This window comes from Megalops cyprinoides, chromosome 1 (assembly GCF_013368585.1).
Source record: "Megalops cyprinoides isolate fMegCyp1 chromosome 1, fMegCyp1.pri, whole genome shotgun sequence".
NCBI lineage: Eukaryota > Metazoa > Chordata > Actinopteri > Elopiformes > Megalopidae > Megalops > Megalops cyprinoides.
Genome location: NC_050583.1, coordinates 48865961 through 48886435, shown reverse-complemented (window position 1 = coordinate 48886435; position 20475 = coordinate 48865961). Strand labels below are relative to the sequence as shown.

Here is a 20475-nt window from a genome sequence, read left to right as displayed (position 1 = left end):
GCAGCCAGATTCTAAAATAGACAACTGGCTGATGGATAAATGGCAACACCTCTTTGGAGAGGAAATCAGGTCTTCTGTCATCAGTATCTTTCTCTCTCTCACTAGCTCGAATATTTTGTCCTCTCTTTCTGTCTTTCAGTTTAAAGGGAGGGCACTTTCAGCGGTTTTGTGTTTCTTTTATGCTTTTGTCACCTTACACATACGCCCTCATGCCGCAGACTCATTTTGAGAAACAATAACGGCAAATAAATGTAATTAGCAAAAAGAAAACAATTTCGTTCTTCTGTCAATGTTCCTTCTCCCTCTCTCCCTCTCTCTCTATTTCTCTCTGTCCCTCTCTCTCTCTCTCTCTCTCCTGCTCTTTTTTTCTGTCCAGGCTGTAATGAAATGTGGCTGTCCTCTCAGCACACTGTTAATTACTTCTGTATTTATTTAGCGGATCCATTGGTGGGGGCTGCCCTCGCCCCGGGATTGTCCGACTCCCGTGTTAAATAGCCTGCATTCCGATCCTCTGATGCTGAAACTAACACGAGTCCAGCTTTCATGTCAACGGCCCGTCAAATTAGCACCCAGCAGATTCCTGATAGAAAAGAACTAAGTTACCAAAAAAAAGGAGAGAAAAAACCCTGGAGATGTAGATTGCGATGAACACAGTGTTCAGAACTGTGTCCTCTTTGCCTCTTTGTAAGTGCCCAAGGAAATGCAGTGGTAAAACAGACATCAACAGCGCATAAATATAATTTAGTATCCATGCTGAATCATTTTTTATTTCTGGTGACTACATTCAACCCCCGTCCTGGCCAGCTTGCTGTGGATTTCTGAACAATATTTAGTTTGTTTACCAGCAACTCTAGGTTTGAACTGGTCTTCTACAGAGGCTGTTGCCATAGTGAGGACCTGACCCATACCACCCAACCCAACCCCACCCCACCCCACCCCACCCCACCCCCAACCCCCAACCCCCAACTCCAACCCCCACCACCCAAACACCGCTCTGCCCCCCTTCTTTCCAGCCCTGATTAGGTTTCATCAGTTTATATGCTGCTTTTTATTTTAGGCTCGATGGCAAACAGGCTGGCATGCCATCATAGTGAAGTGGTGAAGGGTGAACTCTCAAGGGAGAAAGAGAAGGTGGTGGGATGGATAGAGAAAGAGTGAGGGGGCAGAAAGAGGCAGGGAAAGAGAAAGAGAGCTAGAGGGTAGAGGAAAAAAGATGAAAAAAGGGAGTGAGCTACAGAGAGAGGGAAAGTGTGTGTTCTTTCCCCTCACTTGGTTTCTGAGCCTGTGTGTGCAGGCATGCATTCATTAAATGTAATTCCTCCACATTCAACAAGAGTGCTGTCATGGAGGGGGGGGGGGGGGGGGGGGGGGGGGGCACAAGGGAGGTGGGAAGCCGGAGCTCATAAATACTGAGGCCCTCCCTGACCCCTCCCTCCCTCTGAGAAACCGTGGCCACCCCAAATCTGCATGAGAATGCTGCTTGCTCGCCGATGCACAGGAGAAGGTGCTGGGAAAGCTGCTTCTGGGCGGCTATCAGTCTCGCTTTGGTCAACACTGTCTCTGGACTGGACTGCTCTGCTCAGTCTTCCACAGCCCCTTCCATTTGTATTAGATTCATCTCTTCTGCAGACACTCTCGGCCAGGGGGACTTAACATTGCAAATATGATATGACAGAAAAAGAGTAGTGTACACAGAAAATGACACATTATATAAATCCAGCAAACTTATTAATAAGCCCCCAAGAGGATCTGCAGTTACACTAAATAGACATTGAATAATATATTCAAATATCCATATCCAGCTGTTGGATTAACAGCTTGTACCCAATAACAAAAGCAAAATAGCAGCACAGACACAGTACAGTACAAACATTTGTTTTATCCGCTGATGTTAAGCTGTAGTGTGGCAACAGTTCTGGTGTATTATGCATAAAGAGGTCTAGCTTTGTGAAAACAAACTATATACTGTTGGACATTTGTAATTATTACATTGATAATAAATGTGATAGAACTTTTACATAATCTCATATTCCAAGGAGGATTTATATATTTGTGGTGTTACTTAATTTATAATCTCCTCTCCAATTTTGCTCTTGGACCAGGATATGCAAATCAGTGGACACGTGCAAACATTGATTTGATTATTATGTCCTATGCTCCTTCTCATGTCGCAGTGACATGAATTCAACACCTCCCAAATGTGGTGTCATCGCGGTGGTTTAATTGAAGCATAGCTAAAGAGTTCTAGATGACATGGTAAATGAAAACTGAAATGAAGAGACAAACGACAGAATGGTCAGACAAAAAGATGAGCAAAAGGACCCGTGGCTTTAAATGATACGTATGCAACTCCAACGGGTTGCATTTACTTCTCGATGTCATGATAGTAAATCGGATTCTACACCCTGATATTCACTGTTCTCCAAAGTTCATAAGTTCATAATGCCTGATTCAAAACAATACTGCACACTATGCAACCGGATATCGGGACGAAGTATATCGATTTCGCACACTGCAGGTGTGTCGTCCTAACTTTTTGTCTTTCTCCCCCTGTGTATCGGGTCTTTGTGCCGAGGTTCCTCCTCCCACGCGCCCCGCTCAGGAACGCGCGCGAGGGCTCCGCTCGCGCTGTCTGATCGTCATGTGACGGGGAGCTGCCGCGAGCCCCAGTTGTTCGAGACCGGAGCGCGAGGCTCAACGGAAAGCCGTTACCGAGAACGAGACAGGGGAGAAGGCTTGTCGTTTTTTTTTTCCTGAAGGCTACACACACACACGCAAACACACACACACACTCTGAAAACACACCGCATGCTCGGCGGGACGCGGAAAAAGTCTGACATTTCAACGCCGTTAAAACACTCCGTCAGAGGAGAGAAGAGGATACGTGATTGTCGGGAGGACAACGTTTAAAACAGTGGGCATGCGGGAGTTTACTGTTAATTTCGAGTAGCGTCGGCTAAATTTATGGGATTATTAAGGCAACCGTAACACAAAGGAAACTTGTTACCATCGCTCCCTCGCCCCCTTTTTTTCCTCTTTTCTTTGTTTTTCTATCGAAATATTTTATCTGTTTGGAATCACTGACAGGAGAGACGGAGTTGCGCTGCGATGTGTAGCTGAGGACACTGGCCGCAACGCAGGAGAGGACAAAACAACTCACTGCCTCGGCTCGGAGGAGACAGGGACAGACAGGGGCGGTGGAAAATACAAACCGCCCAACTTTTTTACACTCTTTTTATATTCTCTTCGTTTTTATACTTCGAGGGTTCTTTTTTTATTTTTACGTTCGATTGTCGCCTGGGGTTGTTTGAACTTATTTTGGAATATGGTTGGGGAAATGGAAGCGAAGGAGAAGCCGAAGCCGACGCCTGACTATCTCATGCAGTTGATGAACGACAAAAAACTGATGAGCAGCCTGCCCAACTTCTGCGGGATTTTCAACCACCTCGAGCGGCTGCTGGACGAAGGTAAATCGCGACAGATGTCAGAAATCGTGCCGTCGGTTCGTGTCTTCGGGCACAACAAGGAGCACATGCGTTTCTGGTACCCAAACAAGGGGAATCGCGAACCCACTGGAATCGTTGAGAGAAAAAAAGTTTTTATTTATCTAACAATGTGTGGTTTATGAGGTTGTACCTGTTGTTGCAGATAAGAACCTTAAAAAAAGATTTCTTCATAACTACATGCGAGTGGAACAGAGGTGTGGAAAGATTGCATCCACGTTCCTATAAAGTGACATGTGCACTAAGAAATCTACCAGCACAGTACGCTGTTTTGAACCTTAGCCTTGTATGTCCTCAGATTTACACTTGGAAAGGTAGCAACAACCAGGAAAGAAAGGTTTTCATGTTTTATTCCAAAGCCTTTTTTGTCTTGTCGAAAATTGTGGATGTCATTATTTGTAGTTCGTCCGATTGATATTTTGCTCGGTTAATTAGTAATTGGTGAACTGTTCGGGAGAGTTGTGTGCGCATCTGAAATAATGCAGTGATACATTTGCCAGTACTAGTACTTTCTGTCCCTCTCTCCCTTTCTCCCCATGTCTGTTCGGTTAGTCTTAACTTCACATGATTAGGTTAGCTGCTTTATGTCTTCATTATTAAAGCTGATTTTGAATCCTAACTCAAATTCTAATGCATCGTAGTTTAGGATTTATTTTAAAATTAGCACAACACAGACAATTTTCCAGGAATCTCCAAGACAATGCATTATAGACATCATGTTACAACATGAGCTATTTTAAGACTTAAGTCAAACTTTTAAACAATATAGAGTCAAACAGGTGGGTGCATTAGTAAGACCAAAGGGACCCCAAAGTGAGAGGAGGGGCGTCTTTTCAAATTAAGAATAAATGTTTAGACACAAAATGCATAAAAGAATACCCCATGGGTCATTATACTATAGCAACAAGTGAAACGAATTATTTATGTAGCTCTGACCTTTCAGAAACTCAGATCGATTGGTTTACACAGCGCGGTAATACTGTAGCGATACACTGTCTGAAAGTGGGAAAGGACGCTCATAGTTTTCTCGTTTATAAATAAAAGGTGTTTGTAACTCCAAAGTGTCAGCCGAAGTGATCCGCTCACAGAGGTATTCAGACTTGGTGAGCCGTCCCAGCTCAGACTGGAGCTGAATACCGGCACATCGGGAAATGTTCCCCTGAGACCATCTGAGGGACAGAGCGCTCCCGGCGGGAATATATAATATTTTCTGTTTCTACTCATTCAACAAAAGTGGCGTCTTCAGTTCTACGGCAAACACATGAACTTTAGCTTCTTGGAGCGAAAGTCCGGAGAGGATCAAATGTCTGACAGTAGAGCTCATGAGTAGCCGCTAGAATGTACTTCATTATGTGGTCCCTCCAGTTAATAACATTTTCCTACAGTGCTCAGCAGAGCTAAGTAATGTGTTTGCAAATATCTACAATTTCCCAGAGTTGTAGCCTTTAGCTAGCTTCCATTGTCCAACTGAGTGGGTTTTCTGTTTGAACAGAGGGACAGAGTGAACCAACTGGGGATGTGCAGACAGGGCATTTAGGAGTGTCTAGCTGCCACATCTTATGGCCTGGAAAGATTGCAGAATAACACCAATAATTCCTCTAGACAGAGGTTCCTGCCTCTCTCTCAGTGAGTTCCTGGCAGCAGCACTCAGAGCGGACAGTCAAGTTACAGCAGTGTTTCCTGTGTTGTATCTTTGACTTGATTTTTATCTCACATTGTGCTTTGCGCCCTCTCAGAGAAAAGTGTCATTGAAAGGGCCCTTTAAAACTTCCACCCAGCACCGCAGAAGCAACTTGAGTTAAATATGTTCATTGGGGAGTTTAACGTGTATGCTGCCTCCATTTCAATGAAGCTTTAAAACAAAGCACAGTTGATACTCCTCAGACACAAGCAGATGTATGAATAATTTTACTAATTTTTACACCGCTTTGAGTAGGTAACAAACATTCAGAGAATACTCCAGAATTACTATGTTAAAAAGAATTGAGTAGTTTTTTGTATGCATAGTTAAATTATTTGTCATATATTTTTTACACTTCTTTTTGGATGTGTAGAATTTTGGAATTAATGCTTGAACTTTACATATTACATCAAGGTAACAAGTCTGCCCAGTAAACATTTTTTTTTATCCTCTTAACATATCTCAACAAACCATAGTGTGTTTATTATGTCTTTGATTCCTTCCTCCTGAACACTTGATTAGTGTTTTATTTGCGTAAGGACAAATAATAATTTGTCTTGTGTCATGTGGGTAACTGTCATGCTGTGGTCGGTGGAGGCTGCTTGTGGTCACGCTCCTCCAGCTCGGCACAGCGCACCCCCCTGGCCTGCCATCTGTATGTGCCTTCCTCTCCGGCAGCGTCTCCCTGTAGTGCGGTAACAGGTGGTTCAGCTGATTTAGGGTGGATGTGCTAGCACGCGTAGCTTGTTAACTGTCACACAGGGCATGTCTTATTGAGGGGCACAGCGCCAGGGCTTGCCTTGGCTGCAGGACACATACACAGGGACACAGGGGTAGAGTAGGGGTGCAGTTAGTGGAGAGTGTGAACTCGTTCTCTCACCAGTTGGGGGTGAGAGGGTCTGCTCTGCGCCTCATCACCTTAGACACAAGTACACACTCACACACACACACACACACACACACATCCATACACATACACAAACACACACACATCCATACACACAGACACAGACACAGACACACACACACACACATATACACACCCATAAACATACACAAACAAACACACAGACACACACAAATATACATACGCACACACACAAGCATAAACATATGTTAGGCCGAGCCCATAAACATACACAAACAAACACACAGACACACACAAATATACATACACACACACACAAGCATAAACATATGTTAGGCCGAGCCCATAAACATACACAAACAAACACAGACACAGACACACACACACACACACACACACACCCATAAATATACACAAACAAACACACAGACACACACAAATATACATACACACACACACAAGCATAAACATATGTTAGGCCTCGACTTTTTGGCACTGGTCAGGCTTTTAAATGTAGACTGTCTGCCTGTTTTTAACAGCAGAGTGTGTAATGCTGAAGTGTGTAGATAAGGCAAAGCTATAAATATATTGAATGGAGCCAGCTCTTTCACTTCCTACTTTCTATACTTAGTTTAAGCCTGAGAGCATGTGTTTCTGTGCATGTTTCTGTGTCTTCTATTGCTGCTATATTGTTGTGTACAATGTACAATCTCCATCAATTACAATTCAGTACTGTAACTTTTAAAAGATAGTTTCATTCTGACTTCCTGTGTGAAGTATGAGTGCAACGGGTCCCCTCAGTTTCCCTTTGCTGAGAGTGCTGTGAGCTCTTCAGACACTCTGGTTTCACTTCCAACATCAAGTGTTCTGCAGTTGTGTTTCACCATGTATCAACACCAAGGAAAGACTTTTAGTGGGGGTAGGTCTCTCCTGGGGTTCTGAGGGTCATTTGTTGCAATAGCATCTGAAGTGAATTACCTTTGAGTGGTCAAATCACTGTAGACACATTAATTTTTATGCGTGAAATGTTGTTCTGACAAGCACAAACATGTGCAGGAACCATGTAATATGCTGTGCAAATGCAACTATGTAAGTGTGTGAGTAGGCTCACCTTTTATTTAAAAAGATTGAAACAAGACACACTAAAGTGAAATAATCACAAAACGTAGGCCTCAGCAGCAGTTTGTGTGTGTGTGAGCGTGCGTGCATGTTTTTATGGCACAACCATCGTCTTATCTGTTTTACACTGAAGACGTTTAAGTAGGTCCACATCATTCCTATCTGTTGTTTCCTCATGTCTCAGGTTCCTCTCTGTGCTTCCTCTCCAGTCGTGCTGCGATGCCAGTGTGACTTGCAATTCTACAGCTGGCCACACAAAAAAAACTGCCTGCTTGATCATCTGGGAGGGGAAGGAGGGGGGGGGTTGCTGCCTAGCTCACAAGAGTGGGGAAAGGGAAGTCAAGCTATCTCTGTCAGGGTCACAAAAGTTAAAAAAGCCGCAAATGAACAAACCCTGTAATTAAGGCAATCTCCATTTTTTTTTTACCTCCAAGGCAGGCAGCTTTGAGTTGTGCTGGTGGAAGCACTGATTTGAACAATCAGCGGTCCCAAAATGGCGTCCTTTTCTGTTGATGTTCTTTGTGTCCTGTTTGAACTCGTTTCTCCAGTACAGGGCGGCAGCTTCGTGTTGCTGTAGAGCACTGTAGCGACCCGTCAGTCCTGCAGCAGTCGTGATAAAGCCACCTCTGCCCGCTGCTGTTCTCACACTCGCCGTCCTGGGCTGCGGCGGCCTGTCCTTTCTGCTCCGCTCTTCCCATCCCGTTCACTTTGCTCTCCGATGGTATGACAAACACGCGTCTACGCTGCCAAAGCACGCTCAGACAGCAACGCGCAAATGGAGCGGCAGTAACAGCCTCAATCAAAGTGCGAGTGCAATTATAACCACGGCTGGTGATGTGTGGCAGTGAGGGATCGTTTTGGAAGGGAATCGATTATAAAAAATATAAAAATGGAAACAATGTGGGGCAGTGTGTAATAAAAGATGGTGTTGCTGTTGAACTAAGGGTTTGAGTTGCGGCTGGGTCATCCATTACTTGCCCTTCCTGGTGGATATTATATAAGCGGTATTTATCCCTGGCCTCCGAGGCTTGGCATTGGACATAGAGGTGTGTAATATTTGGGCCATATTTATTTGAATATTTTGTGAGTTTTCTCTTGACCTCTCATTGGCTGTAGTTTGAACACCCAAGCTCTACTCTTTAGGAAATGGGTGTAACCTGTGTAGGCCAGTGGCAGTGTCAGGCTGTGCCGCGGTAGTTCTCTGAGTTTATCCTTTTCTCTGTCCTCCCTCGTCTTTGTCTTTATTCTCCTTTGAGTATGTCTGTGTAGAGAGGTGATTGTGTCGACCTCGCACTATCACAGTCTTTGATGTATTGGGCCACTAATGGGCTGCTTGGCCCTTTTCCAGTAAAATTGCCATGGTTTCATTACTCTCATCTTGTGGGTATGGATTTTGGAAGAAAGTACATCTCTCTCTACACACACTGTACATATATATATATGTAGCCTTTAGCTAACTTCCATTGTCCAACTGAATGTCCAACATGTGCTTCGTATTAATGTCAGTACTAATTACCAGGATGTTGCTGCTATAGAGGACATAAAATCAACATTTCTACATGTAAGTTCCTTAAGCAACATGAGAGGTCTAGTAGATTTTGAAAGAGGTAAAATAGTTGGTGCTGCAATTGAGGTGAGTCAGTCACAGAAATGGCAAAATTATTTGATATATCAAGGGGAACAGCACTGAAAATCATGATGGCATACACCAAACAAGGAGAAACTACATCAGGAAAGAGGTACATTGGTAGCAAGTAAAATCTCACAAATACGGATAGAAGGACACTTCACAGGATAGTTGCTGAAATCCAAAAAAACAACAGCTTCAGAAATGACCATTGAACCTACACCTGGAGTCTACACCTCTGTGACCCAGTCTCAACAAAAACTACACTGTGAGCTTCACAGATCTGATATTTATGTTAGGTCTGCCATTTAGAAACTTCTTGTAACCAAGGCTGATGCGCAGCAACACATAACCTGGTGTAATGAGCACAAAACCTGGATTTCAGAGCAGTGGAAGAATGTAATATGGTAGATGAGTGGTCTTTTACTCTTTTTCCTGCATCTGGACAGGTTTATGCTTGGAGAACCCAAAGGAAGTCTTCAACCCACACCTCCTGTTTCCAGCTGTTAAACATGGTGGTAGATCTGCTATTGTGTGGGTAGCCATCTCGTGGGAGTCGTTGGGTCTGATTATTACACTGAATGGTGGAAGTACAGCCAAGGAACACAAAGTCATTTTAAGTAACCAGATTCACCCTATGGCGCAAGCATTTTTTTCCCAGATGTTCCCTTATTCCAAGACAGTAAAAGTTATGGAATGTAAAGTGTGGAGTAGATTTTGTAGATTTCTACTATTTCTACTTCCTTAATCCTTCATCTTTCCCTCTCGAAGAATGGTCCCATACCCAACAGAAACAGCTGAAAGCTCATATAATAGCATTCCAAGAAGGTTTGAAGGTGTTCTGAAGGAAAAGGGAGGCCCATCTCCTTAATTAATAAATAAGCATATGTTATTTAGTGTTTCTGTTATTTTGTCTGCCCCCTGTATATATGCAATGTGCATGTGTTGTGTGCATTTCAAACAATTAATCAAGCAATCAATAAAATTATTACATAATGTGGCCCTTAAGTGACTGCAAAGGAATCACAGGGGCTTCACAGAGGGAACTGCGGAGAAAAAAAATGCTAATTATCAGAAAATAATGAATGACCATGAAAAAGGGACAACAATTGTACAAGAACAACAGATCCCCTGGAGTGATAGCATTAAAAACATGGAGCTACATTGAATCATGCTCATTTGTGAACAAACTGAGAAGCCCCGATGCAGCACCTCTCCAATTATACACAGCAAGACATCGCATGCAGTATTTGATCTTGAAGGGACAAAAGCCCCAAGAAACCCTTTATCAGCATATATGAGCCGGTCATTAGGCAAAACTGTGACCACTTCCTCATGCTCCTCCAGTGAGCCCATCTCTGTCTCTTCCCTTCAGATTTCACCTACAGAATACATAGGCTGCAAAAAGAGCTGTAGAGCTGTTGTGTAGCAATGCTGATGAAGAGTAGCATTGAGTAGTATATTTGGCCCTTCAGGAAAGGCAGCTCAAACACACTCGCTCTCTTTGCCTCTCCACCCTTCTCTCTCTTTCGCTTTCTCTCTCCCTCTCTCTTTCTCTCTATCTGCAATAATGGGTGAAGGTGACAGTTATTAACACTTTCTATCTGATTTGGTAAATTTAAACATGTTAGATGTATCACTGCCATTGTAAATGTGTATATTTCTTTGACTATACACATTTTTATATTTGCGAGGGAGGACAACGCTAGATCTTTGCACTGATGTTAAGGTATTTTAGGTCCCATGGAAACTCCACAGACATCATGCATTATTGTAGCTTTGCTTTCGGATAATGCCTGGCTTTAAATCGCACTCGGTTTTGCAGACCTAAGCTTTACTCTGCGTATGGGTGGGATGAAATATTGCCAGTAGCTTGTACAGGAGGGTACCATTGATCACACACGAATCTCCAAAGTGGCATATTTCTCTTATAGCCTGCTATTCACTTCTCGTGCTCTCACAGGAAGAAATAAAACATATGAATAAAAAAATTCTTTTTTTTTTCTTTTTTTTTAAATTATCATCAGTTATACAGAAAGGCACCAGCATTGCAGGTAGATACTGTTCATTGGTCCACACCCTCAGAGGAAGGAGCACCACCACGCCCTACAGCGTCAGCAGCCGTGTGACTCTGGGGAGACACTGTATTGCTGTGCGAAATGGAATGGTGGTCACTGGATGGTCATGCTAGAGAAGCTCCGCCACTGCTCTGTTCACTCATCCAGTGAACTGTGGGACAGCTGCTGTCGTTCAGAATCAGGTCTCTGTTACGCAGCTCTGGCTGACAGATCGGCAATGGATGAAGTGTTCAGCATTTCCTCCCCAGAGCATACGTTTTTTGATGAAGATGAAGGATTTGAGGTTGAAAGCTCCAGTCCATCCCACAGATGATGGTAACCACTTTGAAACCGGGTCTCGCCGCTCATTGGGTGAGTGAGTGGGGCTGCGGATGAGCCTCTGTGTGTTCTTGCACGGTCATCTAGTGACGACCTCGTGAAGTAGGATAGCTGATCTGATAGTGCTCCAGCAAACAGCCTTGCTGCTCCTTAAGCTGGTCTGTGCGGGTCAGCAGTGCAGCATAGTGGTTAAGGAGCAGGACTCATAACCGAAAGGTTGCTGGCTTGATTCCCCTTGGGGGCATTGCTGCTGTACCCTTGGGCAAGGTATGTAACCCATAATTGCCCCAGTAAATATCCAGCTGTATAAATGGATAACTTTTCAAAAACCTGTAATTGATATAAGTCGCTCTGGATAAGAGCGTCTGCTAAATGCCAATAATGTAATGTAATGTAATGTTACAGACAGGCTGAGGTGCAGGAAAGGGGAGCAGGATTGTGCCTCCTCAACCCCAGAGCCACGAGAGTGAGGCTAATGCCTGGGAGGAATTTCCCCCCGTCCCCACAATGATCGGACCCAGGCAGCAGGGTGTGAATTCCCCTGAATCCAACCCGCAGAGCCCCAGCGGTCAGAGGCTACTCCAAACTCCGTCACGCATCGCCGTCAGGCACACGACAGTGTCCAAACTCATTCTGCAGCCACCCCAGCAGCTGCCAGATAACGAGGGGAGAGCAGATGACCCTAACGAGGGGGTTATCTGTTAACTGCAATTAGCCGAACATGCTGCATAGAAAGCCCGCAGGGACGTGATGTCTAACAGTGTAGCTTATGCTTGCTAAGACTGACACCGCACTGAAGTATTATGTGCTTGGTCAGAGTTATGAAATATGAGATATGGTGAGATATGAAATATGAGATATGAAAGCCTACAAGCAATCAGTTGCAATCATCTGTCAGGCCCACAGTCACAGAAAGGTAGGGTTCAACAGGTCAGACTTCAAACTGTAGAAATACATGTTCAGTGACAGCACTCATACATGATGAAACTGTTTAACATTCCCGGACATAGTTAACTCATAATTAAGTTCATGAGTTTATGAACTGTAACTAGTTTTTTTTTTTCATAAATTTCATAAATTTAAGAGCAAGCTGTTTTTGGAAGGAATAAACTCATGAAGTGGGAGAGGTCTATTTGAGGCAAATTATGGAGTGTGTTGCAAATAAAGACATTTTGTCCCGCTGTGTTGAAGTGTGGGATTCATTCAGGATAATGATCTGGCCTCTGCTGCGTGTCTGCTGTCACTCATACAGAGAGCATTAAGCTGTCACGTGGTGTACAACTGTTAGAATTTAAGTCAAACAGTAGAGAGCATATTTAGAGTTTTCTTGGAATGGTGTGGAGGCATTTGTGTTGTATGTGATGTTTATGTCTATGAGTGTCTGAGACAAGAGACATTGTGGGGGTTGACAGTACAATCCCTGTTCCACACCCACAGGAAGGTCATTCTGCATTTTTGTACATTTTCTTCCCAGGACAACATGGGCACTTTGGTATAATTACTGTGTGTGTGTGTGTGTGTGTGTGTGTGTGTGAGTGTGTGTGTTTTGAACAGTAGCCTCCCTGTCTGATTGGATGAGAGGAGCATTGATGACAGTTTTCAGCTGTGTCCTTGTGATGTCATCACTGCACATGCTCAGAGAGTGGGATGATATTTTTATAAATGCAGAGTTGTTCTCTCCCCCAGTCTGTCTGGCCTGATTGTGTGTAATGGCTCATAATGCGAAGGGAAAGTGTGTCCCACTGTTCACATGAAGCTCATGGGGACTCATGCTAATGAAGTATAGACTTGTGCTTGTGCTTGTCTGTTGGTTAAAGCGAGACTTTCTGCCCAACAAACACCTCATGCACTCACTGCCCTGCTGGACATAGCATTGAATTAATGTGATTATTATGCCCTAAAATCACAACATAGTTTATGGCTGCCATGGGGGGAAGGTGGGGGGGTGACTGTGAGTGGTTTTCTCACATAGCAGACATTGAGTAGCAGGGGCATTCAAGGCAATCAGAGCAATGAAGAAAAAAAAAAAAAACACACCACGATATTGCAAAAGACAACCTGCTGCTGAAGTCTTTGATAGGGTCAAGTAACAAAATCGCAAGTGGTTTGTTATCACACTAACGTAATATCAATTCACACATGAACTCCAGAGGTGTTTATCGCGCACATCACACATCACACTTTGCCCCCAGAGGGTCCCCTGCTCTCACCCTGATCTGTACATGCAGCGAGCAGAGGCCACTGCTGTTCGTGTTAGCCTTTCATTTTTCACTGTGGAAATCGGAAGTGTTATGTGTTTGGGAACAGGTGAACCGGAGTTCTAATTTTGGAGAAAGTGAAAGGAAGGGGTCGCCCATATGGGAACTCTGTTTGAGACCTGGCCTCTTTCCCCCTGGCTGAACTGCCCCCTCTCCCTCTCTCTCTCTCTCTCTCTCTCTCTCTCTCTCTCTCTCTGTGTTTCTCTCTTGTTCTTAAAAGACTCACTGTGCAATGTTGACAAAAATTGTGAGGAATGAATTAATGTGATCTGAGGGACTAATCTGAAGTGTACAGTATTTGTCTCTGATGGTTAAAAGCCCAGTCTCTGCTTGTCTCCCTGTGAAAAGAGAGCAAAGAGTGTTGCTGTTTCTCATAGGGGGCTGTAATTATAAACACAGGAGGGTGGTAGTGAGATTAGCTCTTTCACTTTGGCCTTATTCACCCCCCCCCCCCTTCACAGTATACATCATAATCCTCTGCAAAAAGAAGTGGTCCTCTCGGACAACAGGGTGTCCCATGTGCCAGGTTTCTTTAGTGATAGGGCTGTTCCCTCCAAGGCAGAACTGGAGGCTGTTTTCATTGCTTCACTTGTGACATTTGTTTGAGCTTATGTCCAAGATGTGCTGAGACTACATACATCAAAGTTGCACAGTACCACAACATACTGAAGAAACTCCTCCCTCATAGAATCTGTGACATGAATCTATGACTGTCAGATTAGCACTTACTGATTTAAGGGACCCATGTGTGTGTGTGTGTGTGTGTGTGTGTGTGTGTGTGTGTGTGTGTGTTTGTGTGCGCACATGTGTGTACACGAATGCTGGGGGTGATGGCGTAGGGTGGGGGCACGATTGTGTGTCTGTCTGACCATCTGTCTGTCCTGGAAATTAAACAGAAAGGGTCTGCTAAATGTTTCTGTGCACTCAAAGAGCGTGCAAGAGAGAGAGAGAGAAAGAGAGAGAGACAGGTGGGTGACTCACAACTCCAAGTAGTCAGCGCAAAAGGCAGTAAGTCACCGTACAGTAATTATGCAGAGACTTACACTGTACAGTAAGTTACTGCGCTGAAGTCAAACCTCCTGTACTCAAAGCAGAGGTTAAGTTGCAGCACTGACATCTCAGCAGAGATAAATCACTGTGCTGAAGTCAGAGCAGACATAAGTCACTGTGGTGAAGCTACTGCAGAGATGGATCACTGTAGTGAAGTTAAAACAGAGGTAAGTGAGTGTGCTTGGGTACAGGCAGGGGTGGATCAGGGCTCTGCAGAGGCTGTCGGCCCTCGGGGCAGCAGCAGTCAGTGCCCTGTGCCTCGCTCTCGCCGGCTGCGTTACATCATAGTGTAATAAGAGGTGTTTGACTCAGGCAGCAATAAACAAACAGAGTCGTAATTGAGCAGTGCGCTCTGCTGACTTTGCTGTCTCCCTCCTGCTCTCCAGAGAGAGAGAGAGAGAGAGAGAGAGAGAGAGAGAGAGAGTGAGTTCTCAGCCAGTCAGGTGACTGTCTGATCTAGCAGGCCGTCTCGGACTCGTAATTAGTTCACCCTGCCTCCCTCAGAGATCTTCTAATGTCTGTCTGCAGCCTCAGAGCTGTGTCTGTCTGTATGTGGGGACACAGCCATTCCAGTTCTGTCTGTGTGTGTGTGTGTATGTGCCTACACATACCTGTTACGCCTCCTTAGAGGTTTGTGTTTGTGTGTATTGTGTCACTTCTTGGTTCCTCTAAATGAAACCGATCACATGGTTTGCCTTACTTGGTCCGTCCATCTTCAGCCATCTTGATTCTTGTCCTTGTAAGGATGTGGTAAGATCACTCTTAGCCTAGGAATTTTACAATTCTAATGCATCAGTTTGGCAGTCCTCTTGGTAGAGGACTAATATGACTGTGTATTCTGTAAGTGGGAGTGGTGTTCATGTTTTCACCAGTCGACAAAGACATTGGACTGATGTTGAAAATGTTTAGTATGATGTTAAAACATTTTAGAGTGAGGTTGGAAAGCTTTGGAAGATGCTGGAAATACATGTAGTCTGGGAAGATTCTCACCTGTTGATATAATTTTTATGTTACTACCTGATGGCTTGGGCTATGCAGAATGAGGGGAACTCTATAGAGAGCACAGTGCTACCTGGGCCTGTTCGCATGGCCCCTCGAAGACGTTGGTCTGGTAGACCATTTCCCTTTAAAAAGAATTTTGAACACTTTGCTAGTGTGGTCCAATTTTACTACTTTGAAATTTCTGCCAGATGTGAATCTAACTGCAAGTTAATATCCAGAATTAATGTCATTAATATGTTGACTCATGGCATTCATTAACTCCTTTGTTATACACTAAAAAGTCCAAGCAAATAGTTTGTATGTTGAGGTGGCCCTTAAGTCTTCAGAGGTTGACCGTTTCAAAGATTCAAAGATTGATCTTTGAAGGTAGCCTGACACAGTACATGTAATTTTTCAGAAACATCTGATGCTCATCACACGAGAGATATGTGTTAATAGCAATATCCTAGTTGTCCGATCAATATTTGAATTTTGACACTGCTTGAGGATGTCCTGTTTGAAATTCTGCGAGAAGCTGACACCAGAGCAAGTCAGTGGGAAAATGTCAGGATCGCAGCAGGAAAATGTTTTTGCGTTGGTCCAGCGTCTCTGAAAGGGGCTCTGACAGTCGCAGGAAGATCAGCCTCCATCATGTGCCTGTAGACAGTGAGCTGCTGACTGTTTGGAGGGGAGAGGCGCAGGCTGAAGCTGGGGCAGCCTGTTATCGATGCCTGCCTCATGTGCAGCGCACATTTCACACCTGCGTTCTCTGAGGAGGCACCCGGATGACCGAGGAATTCGGTAGCTGAAAAGGTGAGAAAAGCGAGGATATTAAAACCATCCCCAAGTAAAAGCAAAGACGGAACAAAGGTTACTGGAGATCAAACAGAAAAGGCCCAGATCTGCCTTTGAAAAGATATCAGAGAGCTCAGAGGAAGAGAGAATTTATTTTTAATTCTGATGGCTGTAGTAATAAATATCATGTATATAGCGTCACTCATGCATCTCAAATTGCTTTAGAGTGAAGGGGGAGCTCTTTCTGCCACCATAGGGTAGCACATTTCACTGTGGGAAATACCTCAGGAAAAATAATGTCACCACGTTATCAAGTGCGATAAAATAATTGGAAGGATCTGCATTTCATAACCCATGTCAGCATACTTAGCAGAGAAACTGCTTTACTTTAGAACTGTGGTTCATGCAGTGACAAGATCGTTAGTTTGTTTCCTTTTTCCTTTCTCAAGGTCATGCTGTGAATTAGACTTGGGGAATGTCCACGGCATAACCATTATCAGCTGTGGCAGACTCTTGTCAATTACGTTGCTTGTTATTTATTGTAAGCGCAAGTGTTATATATGTGTGCTAGCATGAACCAGGGACAGGAGGCTACTCGTTACTGTTAAGGTATTGAAAGTGACCTTGGGGTTCCAATCTAATGTTTCGCTGGGGACCGCAGACGCTGCCTCACAGCCAGCAAGCGCACCGGGGTGTTTGCTTTCTCCGTGCATTGTGTGTTTGTGTGTCGGTGGGCTGGGTCACGGACGCGCCTCGGTGTGTTTGTGTGTGGAGTGGATTGTTTCATATGATGCTGTGCTCGTTGCGTTCCAGGTGAAAGGAGGGCCTCCTTTTAATATACTTCAGCAGGCTGTCATAACCTACAGATAACTATAAAAACAGCTTCTGACCATGAGAATGGCTGCTGTTAGCGTTACGCTCATTGCAGTACTTTTGTATATGGTATTCCACTGGTGAAGAATGTAAAAACCAGCCAGGGTTTTGTTTAAAGAAACAAAGCAGCAATTAGGACAGAGATGCTTGGGAAGAGCTGACTGACAGTTTTCTGTTGTGAGGATAGATTCTGCTGGCTGACAGGAGATTGTTATCATTATGGGCCATTATCATCATCACTCTCAGCTTCAGGCCCATAGGGTCTGATGAGGAGCTGCGTGGGAGCTCCAGATCATGACAGACAGAACATGCACATGTAGATATACATACTCCATATGCCCAAAAGTATGTATCATAATTATTGTTAACAGGTGCGTAAAATTAAGCACATAGCCATGCAATCTCCATAGACAAACCTTGGAAGTAGAGTGGGTCATACTGGAGAGCTCAGTGACTTTAAACCTGGCACTGTCATAGGATGCCATCTTTGCCACAAGTCGCCAAGCGATGGTGGAGTGGTGCAAAGCACGCTGCCCCTGGACTCTGGAGCAGTGGAAACGCGTTCTCTGGAGTGATGAATCACGCTTCACTATCTGGCAGTCTGATGGACAAATCTGGGTTTGGCGGATGCCAGGAGAGCTTGGTGGAGGAGGGATAATGGTCTGGGGCTGTTTTTCAGGGTTTGGGCTAAGCCCCTTAGTTCCAGTGAAGGGTAACATTAATGCTACAGCATACAAAGACGTTTTAGACAATTGTATGCTTCCAACTTTGTGGAAACAGTTTGGGGAAGGCCCTTTCCTGTTCCATCATGACTGATGCAACATCCATAAAGACATGGTTTGACGGGTTTGGTGTGGAGGAACTCAACCCCAGAGCCCTGACCTCAACCCTACTGAATACCTTTCGGATGAATTAGAATGCCGATTGTGAGCCAGGCCTTCTCATCCAACATCAGTGCCTGACCTCACAAATTCTCTTTTGGCTGAATGGACACAAATTCCCACAGACACACTCCAGAATCTTGCGGAAAGCCTTCTCAGAAGAGTGGAGGCTGTTATAGCTGCAAAGGAGGGGGGGGGGGGGGGGGGGGGGGGGGGGGTCAGGCTTGGCAGACACACTGTGTGCAGATCCAGTGTGTACATTGTGTATCTTTTAATGTACGTTACCCATTTGTACAGCTGTGTTCACCCTGAGGCCATTTGAATGAAGTGCGCCACCCAACAGGCACAGTAACAGGGACCAACCTCGCCTGTGTGTGTGTGTGTGTGTGAGAGTGTGTGTGTGTGTCTGTCTGTCTGTCTGTGTTTGGAAAAGCAGACCTGTAAGCACAGCGGCTTATCGAAAGGCTGATATATAAGGTAGTTTACAGTTCGTTTATTAAGCTGTGATTTGAGAAAGTTGAGAGAATTGTGTGAAAGACCCTCAGCCGATACTGGGTTTATTGGGGTTATATTAAGGTTATGCTAAGCTTGCAGTTTAAGCTTTGATGTTAGAGATTTACTCTGACTACATCCCCAACAATGAATGCACTCTTTATAACAGTATACTGTAAACAGCATTTCAGTAACAGTAATTCATATCATGTCATTTTCACAATTTAAACAAAATGTATTTTAATTCTAAACCCTCAGTAAGGTGTCTTGAGAATTAATATGTCAGCGTCAGTAGAATGAGAGTTTGCTGATAATGTGATTTGAAAGTTCCCTCAGTTGAGATGGTTCTAGCTGGTTCTTGCTAATCAAGCTGTCAAGCAAGTATATTGACTGTACATGGCTGTGAAGCACTCTAAGAATATTTTTTACACAATTTCTTTTCCATGGTGATGTAAAACAGGTTTTGGGGAGGGTAACGGCGGGGACAGTGATGATCTGTAACAGGTAGCCATGTGTCGTCCGTTCCCACAGAGATCGGCAGAGTACGGAAGGACATGTACAATGACACGCTAAACGGGAGCACGGAGAAGAGGCCATCGGAGCTGCCGGACGCCGTTGGACCTGTGGCCCAGCTGCAGGAGAAGCTCTACGTGCCCGTGAAGGAGTACCCCGATGTGAGTAACCAGTGGCCCTCCGTGGGGCGCAGGGCTGAAGGGTTAGGGGTGCTTACCTGTCCTGACCCCAGAGGATAGCACTGCTTTTGCTCCCTCTCAGAACATACATAGTGTAATTACCATGTATTACTACCCGGGTATTGCTGGGGTTTTCAGGGAAAGACATGATAACCCACACACAGGTCATTTATCTGAGAAGGGGAACCCCTTTGGTTAGCTAAAGACAAACTGAACCTTTCAAAGAATGTGTGCCACCGGCCTCATCCTGATCTAAGACATCAGTGACAGAATGGAGATTACCTGACCATGGCTGCCAAGTGTCCTCAGCGGCGATAACCCTGCTAATTACAGCACACTCCAGTTTTTTATCCTGCTGCTCTGATGGGGTTTGCAAGGTCTGCTGGGAAATCTGGTCAATGATTGCCGCTCAGTCTACAGGAGCAGTGTGCAGTGGTGGAACCCCCAGCTGTGTTGCCATGAGCTGGAAAATGTTTGAACCAGCTGTTTGGGTCTGCTTACCAGGTGGTGTGTATAGCTCAGTCCTTTCACACAGGCCATGTTCCTGCTCACATAATGTTGTCATGTTTTTCAGTGCTTTTCAGTTTAACCAGTTCAGCTGTGTACATTGCTGTTCATGTGTGTGTGTGCCTTTACTGCATGTCTCTACGTGAAGGATTCGTGTCAGAAACATGCTGTGTTCTGGAGGTAGCTTTTTTACTCTCTTCTGTGAATGTAAATGACAGGATTAGGTGTGTTGAGTGTATGGATTTCTGTTAATTCTTTGCCTCTTCCAGGCGATATCGAATTTGAGTGTGTATGTATAGTAAACATTTGCTTGTTTATCTTAATCTCTTCAATGATTGCATTCTGTACATCCTTAGTCAATTGGGACCCTTGAGCTCAGGGCTGATTGATCCCAATTAACACACGTCCATTAATCAAGACAGTGGGATTTTCTGCTTATGGACATACAGATTTCGGTTATGTTATGTATTAATTTGCCTACACCCTTGTAAGAGGTGAGTTATATGAATGTTGCAGACAATGCTTAGAAATATTCTTGCGCTTCCTGAAACCCATTTTTCTCTAGTGCACAGAGGTAGTTGGGACCTCCCCTAAGGGTACAGGAGTAATACTAATGATGTCAACACATTGCTACCTCAATTTTGCTGATATTGACTTGGCTGCATGCATGCCAAATTATTATGCACGCAGCATGGTAATACAAATATTTCATGTGATCAAAAGACAGTGGCACTGTGAACTTTATTTTTAAT

General features: G+C 44.4%; 1 protein-coding gene across 3 annotated transcripts in view; it reads left to right on the top strand.

The window, feature by feature from the left end:
- The first annotated feature begins 2990 nt into the window (after positions 1-2990).
- qki2 (QKI, KH domain containing, RNA binding 2) overlaps positions 2991-20475 on the top strand; it is a 56964-nt gene continuing 39479 nt past the window's right edge. For all 3 annotated transcript variants that reach the window (XM_036523033.1, XM_036523024.1, XM_036523043.1), the window contains exons 1-2: positions 2991-3467; positions 19056-19198. In XM_036523033.1, coding sequence (XP_036378926.1) covers positions 3326-3467; positions 19056-19198 — 285 coding nt within the window. In that variant the 5' untranslated portion in view covers positions 2991-3325. The remainder of the gene's footprint in view (positions 3468-19055; positions 19199-20475) is intronic.